The following is a 20,193-nucleotide window of genomic DNA, read 5'->3' on the forward strand; positions in this document are numbered from 1 at the left end:
AACACAACACAACACAACACAACACAACACCACACCACACCACACCACACCACAACACAACACAACACAACACAACACAACACAACACAACACAACACAACACAACACAACAGTGTTCTCTTGACCAAGGCAGAGCTAATCCATGACATTTTCTTGCCTGAAGTTAGAGATGGGGAAGAATACCAATTTATTTCCAAAAATGATTCTTCCCAATAGTTTTTATTCCTGTATTAAGTTGAAAGCCACAATAAAATGATGTGAGCTAAAGGCCGTCCTACTCCAGAAATTTATATTGTTTATATTAGATATCACGTCAGTAGCTTTCACCCAAAAAATCCTGGGAAATGTAGTTTGGTGAGGATGTTGAGATTTCTCTGTTAGCGCTCCCTAGCCCTTGACATAGAACTACAATTCCCAGAGTTCCCCAAAGAGAAGGAATCATTATTAAACTGATTTATTTTCAAAGTGTAGATGCATCTCAAGGGATGCTTCTTACCACATGCTTTACTTCTGTCAAAGGGGATTTATTTTCAAAACACTTTTCTTGTTTTCTTTTTCTTTGTTTTAGGAGTAATTAATTTTTTTCCTTGAAACAATTCACTTCAAGGACTACTTTGAACCTGATTATTCAAGTAGTGCAAAACCCATCTCTGCATCTTCTGTTGGGAAAATACCTTGAAATATATTTCCATTCATACAAAGGTTGTCGGAGGGATTAGTTTTTTCTTACCATGGGGGATTAGTTTCCTTTTTTGCTCTTTCGCACTTGAAATATTATTCAAAGAAAATAGGGCAATGATCAAAGTTCAGCTGCCTAGCTTGGGTTGCAAAACATCTAAGCCTTAGAGGGTTTCATTGTATCACTTAATTGTATGTTTTCAGTCTGAAATTTGATCTTACTGCTAATGCGTGCATTACAAATCCTAATGAATATTTGTGTAATGGTTATCTGAAGACCTGGACTTACTTTGGAGTAACCAATACTTCAGGTTTTAACTCTCTCTCTCCCCCCCAATACCCCTTTCTCTCCCCCCCCCATTCCCCAAAAGCTGTAAATGTGAGTCCGTATCTCAACCCTTACTCTTCACCTATGGTTATTTTTTTTTACATTTAAAGAAAAAGTGAAAGCTGGCTTGTTCCCTTCCCCCCGGTTCAGTAGAATGAATATATTCATGGGTTTATTGCTTTATGTGTTTATAATGAACTCCTTTATAAATATATATATATATCTTTTAAACTAATATTGTGTTACAGATGGAAATAACTCTTCTAAGATGTTGTCTGCTATGAAACACAGCATGCACCATCTAACAAAGGAACGATGCTCCCCCCCTTTTAAAATAGGGGTGGGGAATCAGTGGATTTCAACTCTCATCGGCCTCAAATGATGGAAGTTGTCTTCCAGTCATATCTGGAAGCTCCAGGTTCCATAACCCGTTCTAAATTACTGTTAAAAGCATGCATAAATTTGTGCAGATACAATTAAACAATGGATGCATTGATTAAAATGCATACAATTAATCAGCTCCAATTTCCTTAATTGGGTGATCTGACTCATATATGTATATATGTGTGTGTGTGTGTGTGTGTGTGTATGTATATATGTATATGTGTATGTGTATATGTGTATATGTAGGGACGTGGGTGGCACTGTGGGTTAAACCACAGAGCCTAGGCCTTGCTGATCAGAAGGTCGGCGGTTCGAATCCCTGCAATGGGGTGAGCTCCCGTTGCTTGGTCCCTGCTCCTGCAACCTAGCTGTTTGAAAGCACGTCAAAGTGCAAGTAGATAAATAGGTACCGCTCCATCGGGAAGGTAAACGGCGTTTCTGTGCGCTGCTCTGTTTCACCAGAAGCGGCTTAGTCATGCTGGCCACATGACCCGGAAGCTGTAGACCGAGTCCCTCGGTCAATAAAGCGAGATGAGCGCCGCAACCCCAGAGTCGGCCATGACTGGACCTAATGGTCAGGGGTCCCTTTACCTTTATATGTATATATGTATATATATGTGTGTGTATGTTTATATGTATGTATATGTATATGTACATGTACACGTACACACACACACACACACACACTTTTGGAGAAAGGTACATATTCAGACCCTAACCCTCCAAATGTTAATTCTTCAGGAGGAGATGTTCCACTGGAGGCCGGAAATATATGCAGCCAGCCATAAGGTCTTTGAAGACTGATGAGTTCACTGATGTGGCGCATGAGTGCATGCCCACAACAAAGCAGCTTGTGCTGACGCCGTGCATTGACGCACAAACACCGTCTCACCTGCCACAAAGCTATTTCTCTAATGCAGACGGGAATTACAAGGGCGCAGTTCATATGTCCTCCTCAGAATGAAAAATGGCTCTGCTCTCCTCCCCAGCCCCCTTCCCTCGAGCAACACAGCAAATGTACAATAAGGCAGCGCCGTTGTAATCCAGATAAAAGCGAAAGGAGTCTGCAGGCCTCCCCTAAAACACAGCTCAATAGCAAATATGTCTTGTCTGCTTCTGGCTGATAATGTTCACTGAAGAACTCTGCTGCTTGATACCAGAGGCAGCTAGTCCCTGGTGTCTAAAAGAAGGTGGGGCGTGTCATAATGTCAGGTTCCTCAAAGCTCTTTTCTGAATTCACAACTGCAACCTGGATTACTGTTGTATCCAGCAGCGGTTGGCATGGGTGGGTAAATGGGAAGACTCAGGTAGGCACTTGCCTGTTATTTTGCCATTTTCAGTTTTCTTAAGAAACATGGAAGGCTCGCGGCAACATCAGACTTCGCATGTTCTCCTGTACAGAGTGTACATGCCAAGCTTCTTTGACTAGCAGGCAGCTTGTGCCAAATTCACCACGATCCTGCTGTTCTTTCCCCTCCCTTTCCATCCTGTTCTTTGCCTTTCTTCTCCCTTTTACAATTTCAACATTGGCTGGAACCAGAGGCTGGAGGATAAACAGCAGTCAGTTGTGTGTTCAGCTTTTCTGTTCTAAAGGGGATCTGATGGGGCCATTATTGAAAATAAAAGCTGCTAGTAGTTCTTACGCTCTTAATTCATTTGAATGGATCCTCCTTAAATCTAACCAACAAAGTTTCACACCCACCCACCCCCTAAAACTCCCAGGGGCAAGATGGAGTTCCAGGTACATTGAGGCCCTCACTCTGTAATGTTTCATAATTTGGGATGAGCATTGGTCAACGCCCCTCCCCTTCCCCAGTCTGGTGGAGCTGTTGATGAATGCTGGTTCTGTCCAAAGGAAGCCATCTGTCACCTAATGAATGAGGGAGCTCTGACCTGCTGTGCAGAACTGAGACCTGGCCAAATGAGCTGGCCTGGCTTCACCTATGTGCCTCCTATAGGTACATAGCCTGCCTGGGAAGTCAACACAACTCCAACCAAGTCAGAGGAGAGAGCCTAGGGGCCTGAACTCAGGAGGAAAACTCCATTCTGAAAGTAGAAAAACCCCATTCTGAAAGGCATGAAAAAAGCGAAAGCACTTACTTGTTCCCACAGATTTTCCTGGACATTGCTCGGATTTCAAAGGTGGAATTGACGTCCAGGGGTGGGGGTGGGGGTGGATTTCTGAAAGGTGGCGCTTTCTCCTGGATCTTATTTTTTTCAGAAATTTTTTTGGGGGGGTTTGTTTCTCAGATTGAAATTTTGCAGTCACCTATCCAACATAGAACACACAACAAGGAATCTCTTGGACTTTCCCCCCTACCCTTTGTGGGTCCCACTGTTAATCATTTCCTTCTGCATCTTTTGTAACAACCCAGATCTTTATCTCTCCATTGTATCCTAAATTTCCCATTAAACTACAAGTGATATTCCAATCCTACTAACGATTTTAACTGTTTACAGTCACCTTTAAGATAAGTTATAAATCTCCCCTATTGCTTTCTACTGGATCTTAGGCAAGTCAATTGAAAAATTGTGTTATTTTGGCTTTTTTTTTTTGTAAGCTCAACTTTGGAGGTGTCCTGGTTTTCACTTTTCAGAATATGACAGCCCTACCATGGGTTTTCCCAGCTCTCGACTTCAGTCCTCAGGACACTGCTCCAAATGCCTCCCAGATATGTTGGAGCCTTCTTACAAGAACAGGCAGAGATGATCTCTCTCCAGAGGTATCTGCTCTCTGGCCCAGATTTTCTAACTTTTGTATGCACTGGTTTTTATCTTCAAAGGTTCTTATATCTCTTTGTGTTAGCTGCTCCAGGGTACAGCTGTATTTTTAGAGTTGGCGACGAGGATTAAGTAATGATGGCTCTCACTGAGCCAGTGAGTTAAAGGAGCTTAGAGTTGTTCAACTTGGCCGCAAAGCCCCCACTAACCTTCTAGGGTTTTGGGTGCTGGGGATAAAATGAAGAGAATTCCACACAAGCTTTCTATCCTGAGTTGCTTGGAGCATAGGCAGGAATTAAATGTGAAGTATCAGGAGTCCTCACCATTGTGGAAGCAGTTGGGAATAGCTCTAGGCCACCAGTAGTGTGGCTGAGACTGCCACTAAGATTTTGCCTGGCCCAAACCTAGACTTTAGAAAAAGTGGGATTTTGAGGAGTAATTTGCAAGAATTGAGAGATGGCATGGATTATGGAGTCAAAATCTCCAACAGGGATGGGCGAATCTTGTGAATGTTGGTTTCCTTCATCTTTACACTTTTACAAATATAAGTTCACTTTTCCACATTTCCACATCATTTTGTGATTTAAAAAACAACAACAGTGCAATCTAGGTATGGTCACACATATACACCATACATTTAAAGTGCTTTAAGCAGTCTCAGCTTCTCCCAAAGAATTATGGGAGCTGTGGTTTGTTAAGGGTGTTGAGAATTGTTAGGAGACCCCTATTACCCGCCCTCTCCTGAGCTACAGTTCCCCGAATGGTTTAGCAATTAAATCTTCTTCACAGGGAACTCTGGGAATTGTGTCTCTTTGAGGGGAGTAGGGGCCTCCTAGCAACTCTCAGCACCCTTAACAAACTACAGTTCCCAGAATCCTGTGGGGGTAGCTATGAAAGTTTAACGTGGGGGTCATGGTGCTTTATATGTATGCTGTGAATGTTGACCTATATCTACTCAGAAGTCCCAATGAGTTTTATGAGCCTTAGCCTCAGCTAACTGTGTTTCAGCTTCACAACCCAAGTCTATTGCAAGGAAAAACAACAGAGAGTCCTGTAGCGCCTGGAAGCAGACTCCGCAAAGCTGGTGCCCTCCGGGTTCAAAATGTTCAAAGCAGCAGAGCTCATCTGCTAGACCTATTCCTAATAAGAGACCCGCACTCTCTGCCCTAATTCCAGACCAATCAACTCCTTTAACTCAGACTTTCCAAGTGTCCCTATTTTCCAGGGACAGTCCTGGATTTACAGAGGCCGTCCCCATTTCTGATTATATCCTGGAATGTCCCACTTTTCCTTAGGATGTCCCTATTGTCATTGGAGAAATGTTGGAGGGTATGTTAACTGGCTTTCCCAGTAGTGATGTTTTCCCGGTAGTGATGCATGGAAGTGAGAGCTGGACCATAAAGAAGGCTGATTGCCAAAGAATTGATGCTTTTGAATTATGGTGCTGGAGAAGACTCTTGAGAGTCCCATAAATTGCCAGAAGATCAAACCTATACATTCTTAAGGAAATCAGCCCTGAGTGCTCACTGGAAGGACAGATCTTGAAGCTGAGGCTCCAATATTTTGGCCACCTCATGAGAAGAGAAGACTCCCTGGAAAAGACCCTGATGTTGGGAAAGATTGAGGGCACAAGGAGAAGGGGACAACAGAGGACGAGATGGTTGGACAGTGTTCTCGAAGCTACTAACGTGAGTTTGACCAAACTGCGAGAGGCAGTGGAAGACAGGAGGGCCTGGCGTGCTCTGGTCCATGGGGTCACGAAGAGTCGGACACACCTAAATGACTAAACAACAACAACATGTTAACTGGCAAACTGCAACTGCTTCTTCCCCAACTTCCCGTCCCTCTGCAGACTCCTCCTGCCTCTTACCTTAACACATTCCATCCTCTCATCAACTCCCCTGTTCCATCCAGTCTCACACCAGAGCACAGTTTATGACCACATACATCCCACCCACCATGACAGCAGTCATTTTGTTAGCAAATCAATAAAAAGCAGGCAAGACAGAGACTCGCATTTTGCCTCACTGCATTTGCCTCTCAGTAGTTCATGAAATATCTCTGGAGCCAGCGATTCACTTCTCATTTTCTTCCCTGTGAAAATTATTATAATACCTCATTGAGGATTTGTGAGGCTAAATTCATTAATGTTTGCAAAGCACTTTCCATGATTCTTCGTGGCTGGAAAAAGATGCAGACTTCATTTTGAGCAGTAGGATAAAACACAGTGATTTCTTTATTATTTATTATTATTATTACAGGCGATGATGTTTTTGTTTCTTTAAGAGCCATTATTCCGATTTGATTGTACTTTCCTTGCAAGGGGGAAAGGCGGGCAAATTCAGTGTTAGGCCTTGTGCATTCCCACTTGACTGTCGGAAGTCAAATTTTATAGCGAAAGAAGTAAAAGGAGGTCTAGGAGGAGTTTGTAATGGAGATGGGATAACTTTGGGCTTGGGAAGACACATTACGCTTGGGCCGAAACAGATGCACAAACTGCTATAATGACGCTTCCCCCAGACTTCATGATTTGAGCTGGTAAAAGAATGACATATCCTTCAGCATTTCTCTGATGAAAATGGGGCGTCCTATCCCATAATAATAATAATTTTATTATTTATACCCCGCCCATCTGACTGGGTTGCCCCAGCCATTCTGGGCAGCTTCCAACATATATAAAAACATTAAACATTTTTTAAAACTTCCCTATGCATGACTGCCTTCAGATGTCTTCCAAAGGTTGTACAGTGGTACCTCGGGTTACATACGCTTCAGGTTACAGACGCTTCAGGTTACAGACTCTGCTAATCCAAAAATATTACCTCGGGTTAAGAACTTTGCTTCAGGATGAGAACAGAAATCGGGCGGCGGCAGCACGGCGGGAGTGGGAGGTCCCATTAGCTAAAGTGGTGCTTCAGGTTATGAACAGTTTCAGGTTAAGAACGGACCTCCAGAACGAATTAAGTTCTTAACCCGAGGTACCACTGTATAGTTATACTTATCTCCTTGGCTTGGGGTTGCATAGCTCCATACCCTCCAATATTTCTCTGAAGAAATTACGGACGTCCTAAGGAAAATCAGGACATTCTAGGATCAAATCAGAAACCAGGATGTTCTTCTGTAAATCCAGGGCCATTCCTGAAAAACAGGGACACTTGGAGGGGCTGGAATGAACAAGGAAGAGGCGGCTGTAAAGATGGGTTTACAGTGACCGAAGGATGGAGCACACAATGGGCTTTGACCTTTGGGGAGATTTTAAAATTGTAGAGCCATCTAAATTAGAGTTCTGGTAGCTAAGCAACTGTCATGTAGAATATATTACTGCTTGATAAAGTGGCTTTAAGGACTGAAGCAAAACTGATTGGTGATGAGCAGTTTGGAGCCTTGGAGATCTGCCAGGTCCGTCCTTTGTTTACTGAGCTTCATCAGAGAGGAGTGTTTCGCCTCAAGAGCTTTAAGACAATTGCAGTAATGCATGGTGTGGAGAATTAAATGCCCAAGACCAACACAATCTGGAATCCACCTATAAATTCATAACAGCTCCTTAATGTGGGATTGCCACAATGGGTTCCTTATTTTCAAAGGCTGCCTTTTTTTTTGCTAGTTATACCTTACTTCGGGGGGGGGGGCAGGAATCACTGTTGGCGTTAATTTCATGGGGGAGCTGTGTTCATGATCTCCATCTGGACACTTTTGATTGGACTGCCTATTTGCTACATTAGAACCTTTTAGATATGATTGCTAAGAGAATCACTTATGGTGTCTCAATCATGTATTTTACTTTGTAGCTGTTGTGGCATAACAATAATTATTTTGCTGTACAATGTAGGAATGTGTCCTTCCAGAGATCACAAAGATTAATCTAACCCAGGTCATTCCCATTTCTAGCTGTTTTGAAGAAAAGCTGCACTGATTGTACTTTTCAGTGTTATTTTTCAGCTGCAATGGGGTGCAAGCATGCATTAAATCTAGCCATTTTTTACTAAGCATTATTATCAGACATTTCATCAAGATGTTTTTAAGGGAGCGGAGAGATCTATTCTCTTATCCAACTTCCCAAGTTTACAAATGCTATAGTATCTATAAATGAAATGTGCAAAAAGGAGGCAGGGCAGCAGATTGCGTTAGCAGTATTTTATATATTTAGGTCAGGTCAGTTTTGCCACGAGGAGAAAATCTGATTTGTTGAGTTTGTTTCTTTTGTGTGCTAAATAGTACCAGCTTTCAGCCTGCGAGGCTGGGTTCATGCAAAATTGTTGCCAGGTTGATGGTGACTTTTTACAAGACAAAAACTTTCTGACTGATGGGAGTTCAAGTCAGAAACATATGGAGGACACCAGGTTGGGGCAAGGGTGTGCTAAAAAGGTGTCCTGCCCAGGGGAACCTATTTTTCCAAGTATCTAAGGATACCAGCATGTCTAAGCATAATTAGAAAAGAGCTGTTTTAATCCATTGGCTCTAGCAAAAACAAGCTAGCTAGATTTTACCCAGTGGCAATGGCCCAAACTTAAGGTGTCTCAAGGGATTTCTTCATTGCTTCAAGACTGGTTCTTACATTGCAAAGAACCAGATTTATAGCACTGAAGAAATGCCTTGAGCCACCCTAAGGTGTGTTTTTTTGCTGCACCATTGTCCCTGGGTAAAATCTAGGCTACCTTGGCTCTCCCTTTCTCCATTCATGTCACTTGTCTCATCATTCGTCCCCCTGCTGTTTCTTTATGTAGCTCTTGATTGCTCAGTGACATGTATGCCTCGGTCCCTGAGCTAGCTAGTTTCACTTTCCTGGATTCTCACATCAGTGCTCCATTTCACAGCTGCATGGTTAACCATGTCACTTTGGCTCCTACTCTTGGTTACACTCGCTGAATATTCCATCGGGGAAATGCATCCAACAGCGCTGGGATGTATCAATTCATTACCGGCTCCCGCTGCAGAGAAAACGCTGCCTGTTCGATGTGGTTTTATTTAAGGAGATAACATATGCTGTGTACAGGAAGGGCAGATCAGGGCTATTGTAATTGCCTGGAGTTGAATTACCTCCAGCCGTGTTCTTGTCAGATATCATAAGCGGAGACAGAGGGTAAGCCTGGTCAGTATTTTCTTGGGTAATCTCTAGTGAATACACAACTGCCACGGGCATTGGTGCTGGAAATTCAGCATCAACCAACAGCCTTTGTGTTGGGGTATGAGCTGTAAGGAATCTTGTGTTGCATAGGTAGGTCACATACACTTGTGCAAGGATCATACACTTGCCTTTATGTTCCCTTATATATTAGAAAAGTGGGGAAATGTGCAATCAAGGTGCTGTTACAAAAGCTGGGTGTCATACCTGCAAGATTCTAGGGGGGTCCAGGCACTCGCCCAGGGTCTGTGTTCCTTTGGAGAACCAAGACTTCAGAGACCGTTGTATCTTTAAGAAATATGGTATATTCACCTATTTAGACCTTCAGTCTCCATGGAGGGAGTCCAGGTCTTACTAAATGGTCATTTCAAGAGGAGCTTGTCCCCCACAGCAGTGCAGCTATGGAGTCCAAGGCATCTCTCCTAGCTAGCCTTCAGCCAGCCTGCCCAAGATGGATCCCAGTCTTTCTTCTTCCTCCTCCTTCACAGAACACCCTGCTAAAAACTCTCTTTTCCTGTCACTTTGCACCCAGTTATCCTTGCAACCTTCCAGACTCCAGTCTCTGTTCACACCTCAGGGCACTGGGGAAAGGACAGCTCCCTTGCATTGCCAATGGCTCTCAATGGCCCTCGCTTGGCCAGGTCGTTTTGCATAAGCTAACTTAGGGATTCATCTGCAGCTTGTATTTCTCCCTTCGCATCCCAAATAATCAAAATCCCACCATTTATTAATTTCTAGGGTTGGTGGTGGCCCCCCCCTAATCTATAACATACCTTTAAAGTTGGAGTGGGCAAATTTGATGAACATTTCCTCATGATCGGCAAGGAAAAATGGGGGCATGGAGGGCTAGGAGACAAATTCAATTCAGTCCACATTTAAATTATTAATTAATTAAGGTCATATTCCGCTCTTCATCAGATCACAGGGTGGTTTACAGCATAAAAATAGAAAACGAAAACACAAGATACATATAATAAGAACAACAACAACAAAAACCCAACAATAACCCCCCCTCCCGCAAACACATTTAAAAGGCCATAGCATGTTCAATCAGCGAAATGCCTGGTTGTAGAGGAAGGTTTCGTCTGGTGCCTAAAGATATGTAGTGAAGGTGCCAGGCAAGCCTCCCTGTGGAGAGCATTCCACAAACAGAGCAGGAAAGTTGTTGTTCTCATGTTGTCAACCTCTGGACCAGGGGTCAGCAACCTAAGGCCCATGGGCCACAAGTGGCCCATGGGGGTTATTTAACCTGCCCATGGACCCCCACCGCCTGCTCGGTCAGCTCCCATGTGCTGTGCTAAACCGGCACAGAGCAGAGTGGGGACCTCCTTCTGCGACACTGGCCAGCTTCCCATTGGCTGCAGGAAGCTCCTGCAGCCAATGGGAAGCTGTGCACGCCTCCTCCGCACTGGAAGGAGGACCGAAAATAGTCTTTGCGCATGCGCACTCCGGCTCACCGCAGCGTCTGCAGGACCATGAACTGGCCCAAGCCACAAAAACTTTGCCAACTCCTGCTCTGGACCGTTTGTGGAGGGGGTGCTGAAGAAGGGCCTCAGATCATGAGTCCAGGTTGGTTTAAAGGCAAATCTTCATAACCCCCCATTATACCACTGGCTTGCCTTTTCCCTAAACTAAAAAGTCCCAGATGCTGCAACCTTTATGTGGGAATTAGAGGAAAAATAAATGCCACCTTCATTAAATCATCCTCTGAATATTCCCTGAATATGAATAGCATATAATGCTTGTTACAACCTCTTACAATGGATGAATTATCTATCAGCAAGGCAGTTAAATAACTTTTTTAATAAGTCTGGGTAGCAGTGTCAAATGACCTCCGTCCCGAGGCCCACGGTGCTTGCTGGCTCTTGTTGGCGTCTACCGAACCACATCAGCCCAATAAATTGACAGAAATTACCGTAATTGCTCCACATGGAATTCTAGGACTTGCTGGCCTTGAATGTAGTCAGCCAGTAAGGAGGCTTTTGATGCGATCTCTCTACTATAGCAGAGGCCAGTTCAAAGGATCCAATTAAAAGAGGGGCTGAGACTCCGTATGGGAGAGGAAGGCGAATTCCTCAGCCAGCAAATATAAATGGTGGGAAGGGTATCTGTAGCAGGAGTGCAGGGTTTTTCACAACGGCATGCAAATGCAATGTCGCCTCCAACGCCTCTCCCTCACGCCTGTGGGAGTTTGAACAGAGGGTTTATCTTGTCACCAAAGAAGGTCGATGGGAATAGACACCACAGTCAGGCCCTCTGTGGTCTCCCGTGAGACTGGCTGTCTGTAACAGAAGGTATGCCTTGGCAGCCCATCTGTCTGGGAAACACAACAGACCTCGATGACTAGGCAGCTAGCCATCCTTCGTTAAACCTTTGGTGTGTTTTGAAGCTTCCTGCAAAAGCCAACCATTTCCCTCATGCGCAACTAGACGTACTCCTGGCCTGGACCCTTCCAGCGACACTACCGCTCATCTGAATGTTCATCTGTCGTTAAAATTAACAACATTAATAATACGACTCTTCTTTAGTCATGGAGAAATGAGAACACAGACCAGTTACTGTAAGTCAGGGGCAGGGAACACTTTCCTGCTTGGGGGCTGCAAAATTGTGGGCACAAGCCAGGGGTAGGTGGGGCAGGAGCTAAAAGTGGATGTGGTTTCAACCCACACATACATCTTCATCCTGCATCCAAGCAGCAGGAGCCGTGATCACAGGCTAAAGGCACATTCCAGCCTGTAAAAAGCTCTTTGGGGCATCTGGAGCAGAGTCAGTGATAGGTGTGTCCTGAGAAGGGGTGTGAACTGGGGAGGGCATGGCCTAGAGAGAATCCTGAGGGCCATTTTGGTCCCTGGGCCTGAAGTTCACCAGCCCTGCTCTAAGAACTGCTTTGGTCGCACTGTGTGATGACTTCTGTTGGGGAGAGACAAGGGAAATGTGTCCCTGTGTGGAGCCAGTGGAGTATACTGGTTAAGAGCAGTAGACTCGTAATCTGGTGAACCGGGTTTGCTCCTTCACATGCAGCTGCTGGGTGACCTTGGTCTAGTCACACTTCTTTGAAGTCTCTCAGCCCCACTCACCTCACAGAGTGTTTGTTGTGGGGGAGGAAGGGAAAGGAGAATGTTAGCCGCTTTGAGACTCCTTCGGGTAGCGATAAAGCGGGATATCAAATCCAAACTCCTCCTCCGCCTCCTCCTCCTCTTCTTCTGTTAATTCTCCTCAACCTCTCAACAGCTTTTGATACCATTGACCATGGCATCCTTCTTGAGCGGGTGTCCAAGTTAGAGGTGGGTGGCTTTGAGGTGGTTGCTGTCCTGCCTGATGGTTACTTCCAGGGAGTGTTGCTTGGGGAGTGTTCTTCAGCCCTGTGGAGCCTTCAATTTGGGGTTCTTTGGGGTTCGATTTTATCCCTTATGCTGTCTAACATCTGCATGAAATGACTGGGTGGGTTTATCCAAAGTTTTGGAGTACACTGTCGGCAATTTGCTGATGACCCACAGCTCTGCTTCCCCTTTACATCTGTGGGTGAGGCAGTGGATGTGCTGGACTGTTGTCCTGCCTCAGTAATGGACTGGATGAGAGCCAACAAAGACTTGGGCACTGTTAGTGGGTGGTTCCCTAGACCAGATGGTTGGGGGGCTGGCTGATCTGGAGGAGCGGATACATAGTTTGGGGGTTCTTCTGGGTCTGTTGCTTTTGGAAAAGCCCCCACTCCATTACAAAACAGGACATTGGAAAGTAATGTGCAAGTAGCTTCTTGGTGACATGGATGATGATGTTGGACTTCACCACCCATCAGCCCCATCCAACATGGCCAAAATCGGGATTATGGGAATTGTAGTCCAACAAATTCTTGAATGCCACAGGTTCTCTGTCCCTGACATAGATTCTTTCCTGATCTCAGGGCATCAGCCATGGAAGTTCTTCATTCTTATAAGCATCAGGCTCATTGGAAACAAGTGGAAGTAACTTTTACAAATTTATGAATTCAGCTTTTCTAAATTGCCGTTCGGCAGCCGTGGAATTCATTCTGCTGAAATGCTTATCTATAATTCAGCACTCTCCAATTGCTGGATAAAATTTGGAAGCATATTCAATCAGATGGCACAGTTTAACATTTTGAGGCTGGATGAACATTTTAATATGATTGATAACTACCCGGTAGTTTCTTGGCAACAACCATGAGCTGATTACTTCCCCCATTCCTCACCCCCCGTGTGATCAGTTCCTTTTAATAAGGAACCACCACCGACTTGGAGGACTTGTGTTTCTTGGTGGGATACAACAAACAAGCTCAGCCAGTGGAAACCTGTGCAAGCACTTCCACTAACACAATGCCTCCCTCTCCCTCTCTCCCCCCCCCATGTCCCCTGCATCTCTCAAATAGGCTTCGGGAGGGGGGCAGAAGATCCCCTGAGCAGTATGCAGGGGGGAGAGAGGTCAGGTCATTCCACCAGCCAGTGGAGTGAGCAGTGATAGAGCAGTGATAGAGCAGTCTGCTAGCACTATGCTGAATTCCTCTCTCTGGTTGCAAAGACCAGGCTGAGAGATAAGCAAACAGCATAATATAGTGGTAGCCCTCCAGATATTGTTGGACTACAGCTCCCATCATGCCTGACCATTGGCCATGCTGGATGGGAGTTGTAACCTAAGAACATCCCAGGCTTCTTTAGTGGCCTGCCTCCTCTCTGCTTCTCTGCCCCACCTCAATTCAGCCTCTGATTCTGCCTCTGACCTTGGTCTAGTCACACTTCTTTGAAGTCTCTCAGCCCCACTCACCTCACAGAATGTTTGTTGTGGGGGAGGAAGGGAAAGGAGAATGTTAGCCGCTTTGAGACTCCTTCGGGTAGCGATAAAGCAGGATATCAAATCCAAACTCTTCTTCTTCTTCTTCTTCCCAGCCTCTTCCTGCTCACTAGACCCTGTTGCGTCTTCGGCTTCTGACTCCTTCTCCTCCCAGTCTGCTCCCTCTTCTCCCTCATCACTGTCCCACCACCAGTTCCCTGGCTCTGAGCCTTCTTCCCTTAGGGGTTCCCCTGCTGGTGCCTCTCACCACTCCTTAGCATCCAGCCAGTCCATGACACTGGGTCACCCAATCCAGGCCAAGGCCACAGTGTAAGGGGACAGGAGACGTAACACTTGGCCTGCCCTGGCACCGATCTGAATCTCCACTGGTAGCTGTTGCTTCCTAGGGCTATGTACTGGATATGGCTGGTTCTCAGATTCTGAACTGGAGTGGGCTGATTTGGGGCAACCCAGGATTCATCCAGATTGGGTTGAGGCAGCCCAAGATTGGCCTGGGCCACGTAAGGTTCGCCTGGAGTGATTGGGGAATGTCAAAAGAGCTGGGGGTGATTGTGATGAGGAGAGGCAGAAGGAGATTTGCAGGCAACCGGTGTGTTTCTTTTCTCTCCCTGCAACTGCATGTTTCACCGCGTTTAAGTAGTCCAGGGGGGAGAAGAAAACATTTGTCTCCTTCTCCCCATCCCTCTACCACATGACTGCCCAAGGCCCCCAAATTGGGTTGAGACTCAGATCTGTATACTCTAAGCTCCAGATAGTCTTGGGTCAGATCAGGGCCATTCTGTAGCATTGGAACCATAGCCCTGTTATTTATTTCGAGAAGAAAACTGGTACTGGCCCTTGGGGTGGGTGGGTATTTTGATGCAAACTTGAGGAATCATTAGGAACATTGCAGGGATGTGAAGAAGAAGAGTTTGGATTTGATATCCTGCCTTTCACTCCCCTTCAGGAGTCTCAAAGCAGCTAACAATCTCCTTTCCTTCCTCCCCCACAACAAACACTCTGTGAGGTGAGTGAGGCTGAGAGACTTCAGAGAAGTGTGACTAGCCCAAGGTCACCCAGCAGCTGCATGTGGAGGAGCAGGGAAGCGAACCCAGTTCACCAGGTTACAAGTCCACCGCTCTGAACCACTACACCACACTGTGATGGATCTTTCTCTGACTCTCCAAAGACCTTGGCTACCTGCAGGTTTTTGTATTGGGAAAGAGAAACACATTGGGCCAGACACATAATCCACTTTCTCTCCCCCTCTCCCCCTCTTTTTTAACAGCTAACCAGAAGGTGTTTATTGCTAATGTCAGGGTGTATAATGTAGCTGTTTTATGTTTCTAAGAGCATTCAGCCATGTGGGTATCTGCCATGCCACATGGGCTGTGCTTTCGCTGAATAAACTGCTTAATGAGGCCAATTACAGGGATGGAGGCACTGGGAATTACAAGGAATGGTAAACAAGACAAGGGACAAATTTGATTTTGTTTGAATTCTAATAAGGAACCACCTAATTCTCACTTCTCAAGCCAATATGTGAACCAAAACACATCTATCTTTTGAAATTCGTCGTCCTCCAAATTTTGCGATGCAGTTCTCCAGCCAAACAAAAATGTACATATTAGGGGAAAGTGTGCATAACATGCACATATTAGTGAAAATGACTTTTAAAACGCATAATAGCGAAAATTGATAGCAATCATGTGTATAGTAATCAAAATTGCATACAAAATGTAGTTTATTGGCAGAAATTTGCACTAAAATGTTAACACATTTATATGAGGTGTTTGGTTTCTATTTTTTTTAATTGCTGCAGGAATGTGAAGAATTGAATTTATGTTTGAGAAACTGAGAAACCCAAACTAATGGATCTATACATCCTTAAACAAATTTGTCCATCCTTAAACAAGACACACCACCTCCAGCCCAGGGAAAACACCGACTTGGTTTTTTTCTTCTCGTTGCCATGTACATATGGAATATTTTCATTAAAATGGTTCAGATTTTGGTTGTGATTTGAATTTTAAGATTATCTGTGGAAGGAAAAATATACTTTCCTACCTGTGAACTTCTCCTCTTGAGGAGAAATAAATGAAGTAGACTTTTGTTAAGTTGGATTCTCTGCTGCAAGTTTTCCAATTGTATTTGCTACCTCCATTTTTATTTATTTTTGAGACCTGGCCCCATCAGGGTGGGGAACCGTTGGCCCTCCTGATGTTTCTGAACTTCAGTCAGAACATCAAAACCCAGAGAGCATCCAAAATGAAACAGAAAACAAAAAAGAACATTTCTCAAGATGCTGAGAATAAAATCCTTTCTCTCTCTCTCTCTCTCTCCTCCGCCTGGCATCTTGAGGTATGTTGATGGGAGTTGGAGCCCAACAACATTGACAGGAGTTGTCACCATGTCTAAAACCATGGGAAGCCAATGCTGGTCATTGTAGATAACACTTAACTAGATGGGCTGATTGTTTGACTCAATGTAAGGCGCCTTCTTATGTCCCTGCACATTTGATGCTTTCAACGGTGGGTAATTTTTTCTCTTCTTCCTCCCCAGAGCTCTCCCCGCCATGATGCAGTGGGTCCAGACTCAGACACCGGGCGAAAGTGGTGTCAACATTGTCACTGCGGACTTTGTAGAACTTGGCGATTTTATCAGCACGATCATAAAACTGAACTACATCTTGGCTGAAGGCGAAGCTGATACGACTTGATAGTACCGTAATGTGTCCGACATGCTCTAAAGTGGAACTTATCTCCCTTAGTTGTGTTAGGTTGTAATCTTGTGGCACAGATTTTGCAAGCACATGCTGAATATTATTCTTTTCTTTTGGAAATGCTGAGGACTTAGAAAGGATGAGGGGGGGGGAGAGAGAAAGAAAATGGGTTGTTGTTTTTCTACTTGGCCTGATCATTTCTTGACATTGATTAGCTTGTGTCTCATGAAACCCAACCAGGTTTCATTTACACAGTTATCTTATTCAAGAAAGCCATTCATAAATATTTCTCCAACAACCACATGTGGTTTTGGCCATATTGAGGATCATTCGCTATGCTTAACTTGTAACTGGCATTCATGAATTGCCCTTTGTCCGTGCAGTAGATTCTCATTGTCTTTAGTAATTCTGCTGCTGAACAAGAACATTGTATAGTCTTATCCAGGTGCTCCATATGTATATAGAAATGTTTCAGAAATTGGTGGCATCAGGTTTGTTGAACTCAGGTGGGAGGGAAGGATATGGCATCGTAAAGAAAAGACCAGTCAAAAGTTAACAGTTGCAGTTACAATGCCTAATAACTTGCAGATTTCCTGAAATTTTTAAACATTTCAAATACAGTGGTGCCCTGCAAGACGAATGCCTCGCAAGACGGAAAACTCACTAGACGAAAGAGTTTTCTGTTTTGGAGGTGCTTCGCAAAACGAATCTCCTATGGGCTTGCTTCACAAGACGAAAATGTCTTGCGAGTTCCTGCGGGTTTTTCCCCCTCCCCCTTTTTCTAAGCCGCTAAGCCGCTTATCAGCTGATCCAATAAGCCGATAAGCCGCTAAAAGCCGCTAAAAGCCGCTAATAGCGCTAATCCGCTAATCCGTCAATGGGCTTGCTTCGCAAGACGAAAAAACCACTAGACAAAGAGAATCACAGAACGGATTCTTTTCGTCTTGCGAGGCACCACTGTATATGTTGCTATTGCTTTTAAAAGAAGTTCCCCATTGTGAGTCTAATTCTGTCTTCTCCTGTGAGGGGCAGAAGGCCTGTCATAGACTTATGCACAGAGTTTCATTATGCAGTTTTAGAGGGTGACTCTACATTACCATTTGGAACCATGGCTTCCTGAGAAGTCAGTTAAAAAAAAAATCATTATATTGATTTGTCACTTTAGTTAGTTAGTTATAAAATGCATTAACCACCTTTGGGGAGTAGGAATGCAATGGAGCATCCAGGGAAAGGGCATGACTGGGATCCTGAGTGGAAGCACTCCATGCTGCAGCGTTCTGTTGCAAGCCCCATTTGTTAAGCTAAAATAAGCTTTTATTGTCTGAATCAATGATGAAAAGCTATTCCTTCTAAAGCAGGAGTTTCCAAAATGTGGTCCATGAGCTTCATTCAGGTAGTGTGCAGCATGTCTGTGGATTTGTGTTTCAAGATGGGAGAAGGCACACCTATCCCATTAAATAATGGTACTGAATTTTAATTGTGTTTTTGTTGCTTCTTTTATTCCTTATATTGGATTTTATTGTACTACAGTTTGCATTCTATGGAATTCAAATTATAGTACTGTAAGCTGCAATATAGAAGAAACAAAAGAAGTAATTAAAAAATACAATTAAAAGCTACAACAAGTAGCACCACACATTACAGTTGCTACAACAGGCAGAAAAAAACAATAAGTGGTCCGCGAGGAGGGAGAGAACCACTGTTCTAGAGAAAGTTACAAAGGAAGACTGCCCCATGTTGTTCTTAAAGGAATATCCAAAATGTTTATATACTTGACCATGTGAGGAAGTACCTCACACATAAACATATCCTAGAATTCAGAGATATAGTTGGAAGATATGTAATCCTCCCCCCTCGGGCATTTTTCCTCATAGTACTCACAGGTATGAAGTACCAGTACTTCTTTTGTGGCCCATGCCAGCCAATTTGGGCTGGCACCTATGGTACTTTTATCAATATATACCAGCACCTCTTTTTTTAACCCCCCGAAAGAGAGAGCACATGAGAAGTACCTCATAACTTCATAAGACCTCATAACAGAACATGAAGAAGAGGTCTGATAATTTATTTGAATTTTCAGAGAAATCTGAGAAACATCCTAGCTTAGTTGATCTACCAGCTGTTGCTCTGTCACGGGTCTTCTCAGTCTGTGGACACCATACGTAAATTCAGATCTTTCACAATCTTAGCCCCACTTCAACTATCTCTACTTCTTCACCTCTGGATCCCACATTACTCTATAATCTCACCCCTTTTCCTCTTTTAACTCTCCCCTCCCTTGCTTCACTATGACTGGAAAACCTTCAAGTCACTTCAATTGTCCCACTCAGTGGTGAAATGTTCGCTGTAATTCTAGACTCTCAGCTTAGTGGTTTTACAGGGAAGTTGTTTAGTGGAGTAAGACATATTATTCCACTTATTTCAAAATGTCAGCTGGGGATCCTACTGCTCATTCTGCTGAAGGGGACCCTAGATTTCTGCTCCAAAGTCCAGCCTTAACTGCACCTCCATTTCTGCTAGGACAACAGTAATGGGTGTGCAATATTCCCATATTCAGCAAATTGTGCTCCAGGGTAGCAAGATTCCAAGTTTCTTCGCTCCCTGAGGCTCCTTCTTTTAGTAATATCCCCAGATCTTGCTTCTATTCCCACCTGTCCAAACTCATTTGTGTGATGGATTATTGGGTCAGTGGCAAAGCACAGGATTTGCATGCACAAGGTTCCAATTTTGGTCTCTGGCATCTCTGGCAAAAGCAGACTATGCTTCTTGGCACTGACAGGAGTCAGAGTCCAACAACATCTGCAGGGTCACAGGTTCCCCCAGTCCCAAGTTACAGGGATCAGAAGGGTTGGTAGAAATCTTTGCCTCAAACTCTGCAGAGCCTCTGTCAGTCCCATTACTGGGAAAGACAGACCAATGGTGTGACAGTAGAGAGTATCCTAGTCCATATATGAATGGATAGTTGCCCAGGTTTCCCCTGTGCTCATGCACTCAAGCAAATATCAGTTGTGGAGCTGGTGGGAAAGCTGCCAAAGGGGAGTTTCCCCAAGTCCACCATGACTATTCTTTTGAGGAACCCCTGATAAACTTCCAAGGAATCCCATGGTTCCCCAAATCATAGTCTGAGAAAACCTTGGCCTTAGATGAATGACGACAAGAAAGACTAAACACTGAACATCTATGGGCTAATACTGTCAAATGTTCAAAGATGGCTAATCATCCAACATTGTCTGCTGAGTGGAGCGTATGAAACATCTCACCAACATCTGACACCAATTTTTCATGGGAAGAAGTGATGGGGGGTGGGTGGGAATCAGTTGTTGTTGTTTAAAAAAAACTATTGGGAACAAACTTTCCAGAAGCAAGAATTATTCTGATCCAACACAGGAGCATAAGGAGCCTTCCGTAACAGTTGCTGACGCAGATATGCTACCAAACGTACAACTGGATGGATTT

The 20,193-nt window shown here is 44.3% G+C and overlaps 1 protein-coding gene across 1 annotated transcript in view; it reads left to right on the forward strand.

The window, feature by feature from the left end:
- PLCXD3 (phosphatidylinositol specific phospholipase C X domain containing 3) overlaps positions 1-17,358 on the forward strand; it is a 73,289-nt gene extending 55,931 nt beyond the window's left edge. Inside the window, exon 3 of the mRNA XM_081213163.1 lies at positions 16,578-17,358. Coding sequence (XP_081069289.1) covers positions 16,578-16,734 — 157 coding nt within the window. The 3' untranslated portion in view covers positions 16,735-17,358. The remainder of the gene's footprint in view (positions 1-16,577) is intronic.
- Positions 17,359-20,193: the final 2,835 nt, after the last annotated feature.

Source organism: Podarcis bocagei (assembly GCF_964188305.1).
Source record: "Podarcis bocagei genome assembly, chromosome: 11".
Taxonomy (NCBI): domain Eukaryota; kingdom Metazoa; phylum Chordata; class Lepidosauria; order Squamata; family Lacertidae; genus Podarcis; species Podarcis bocagei.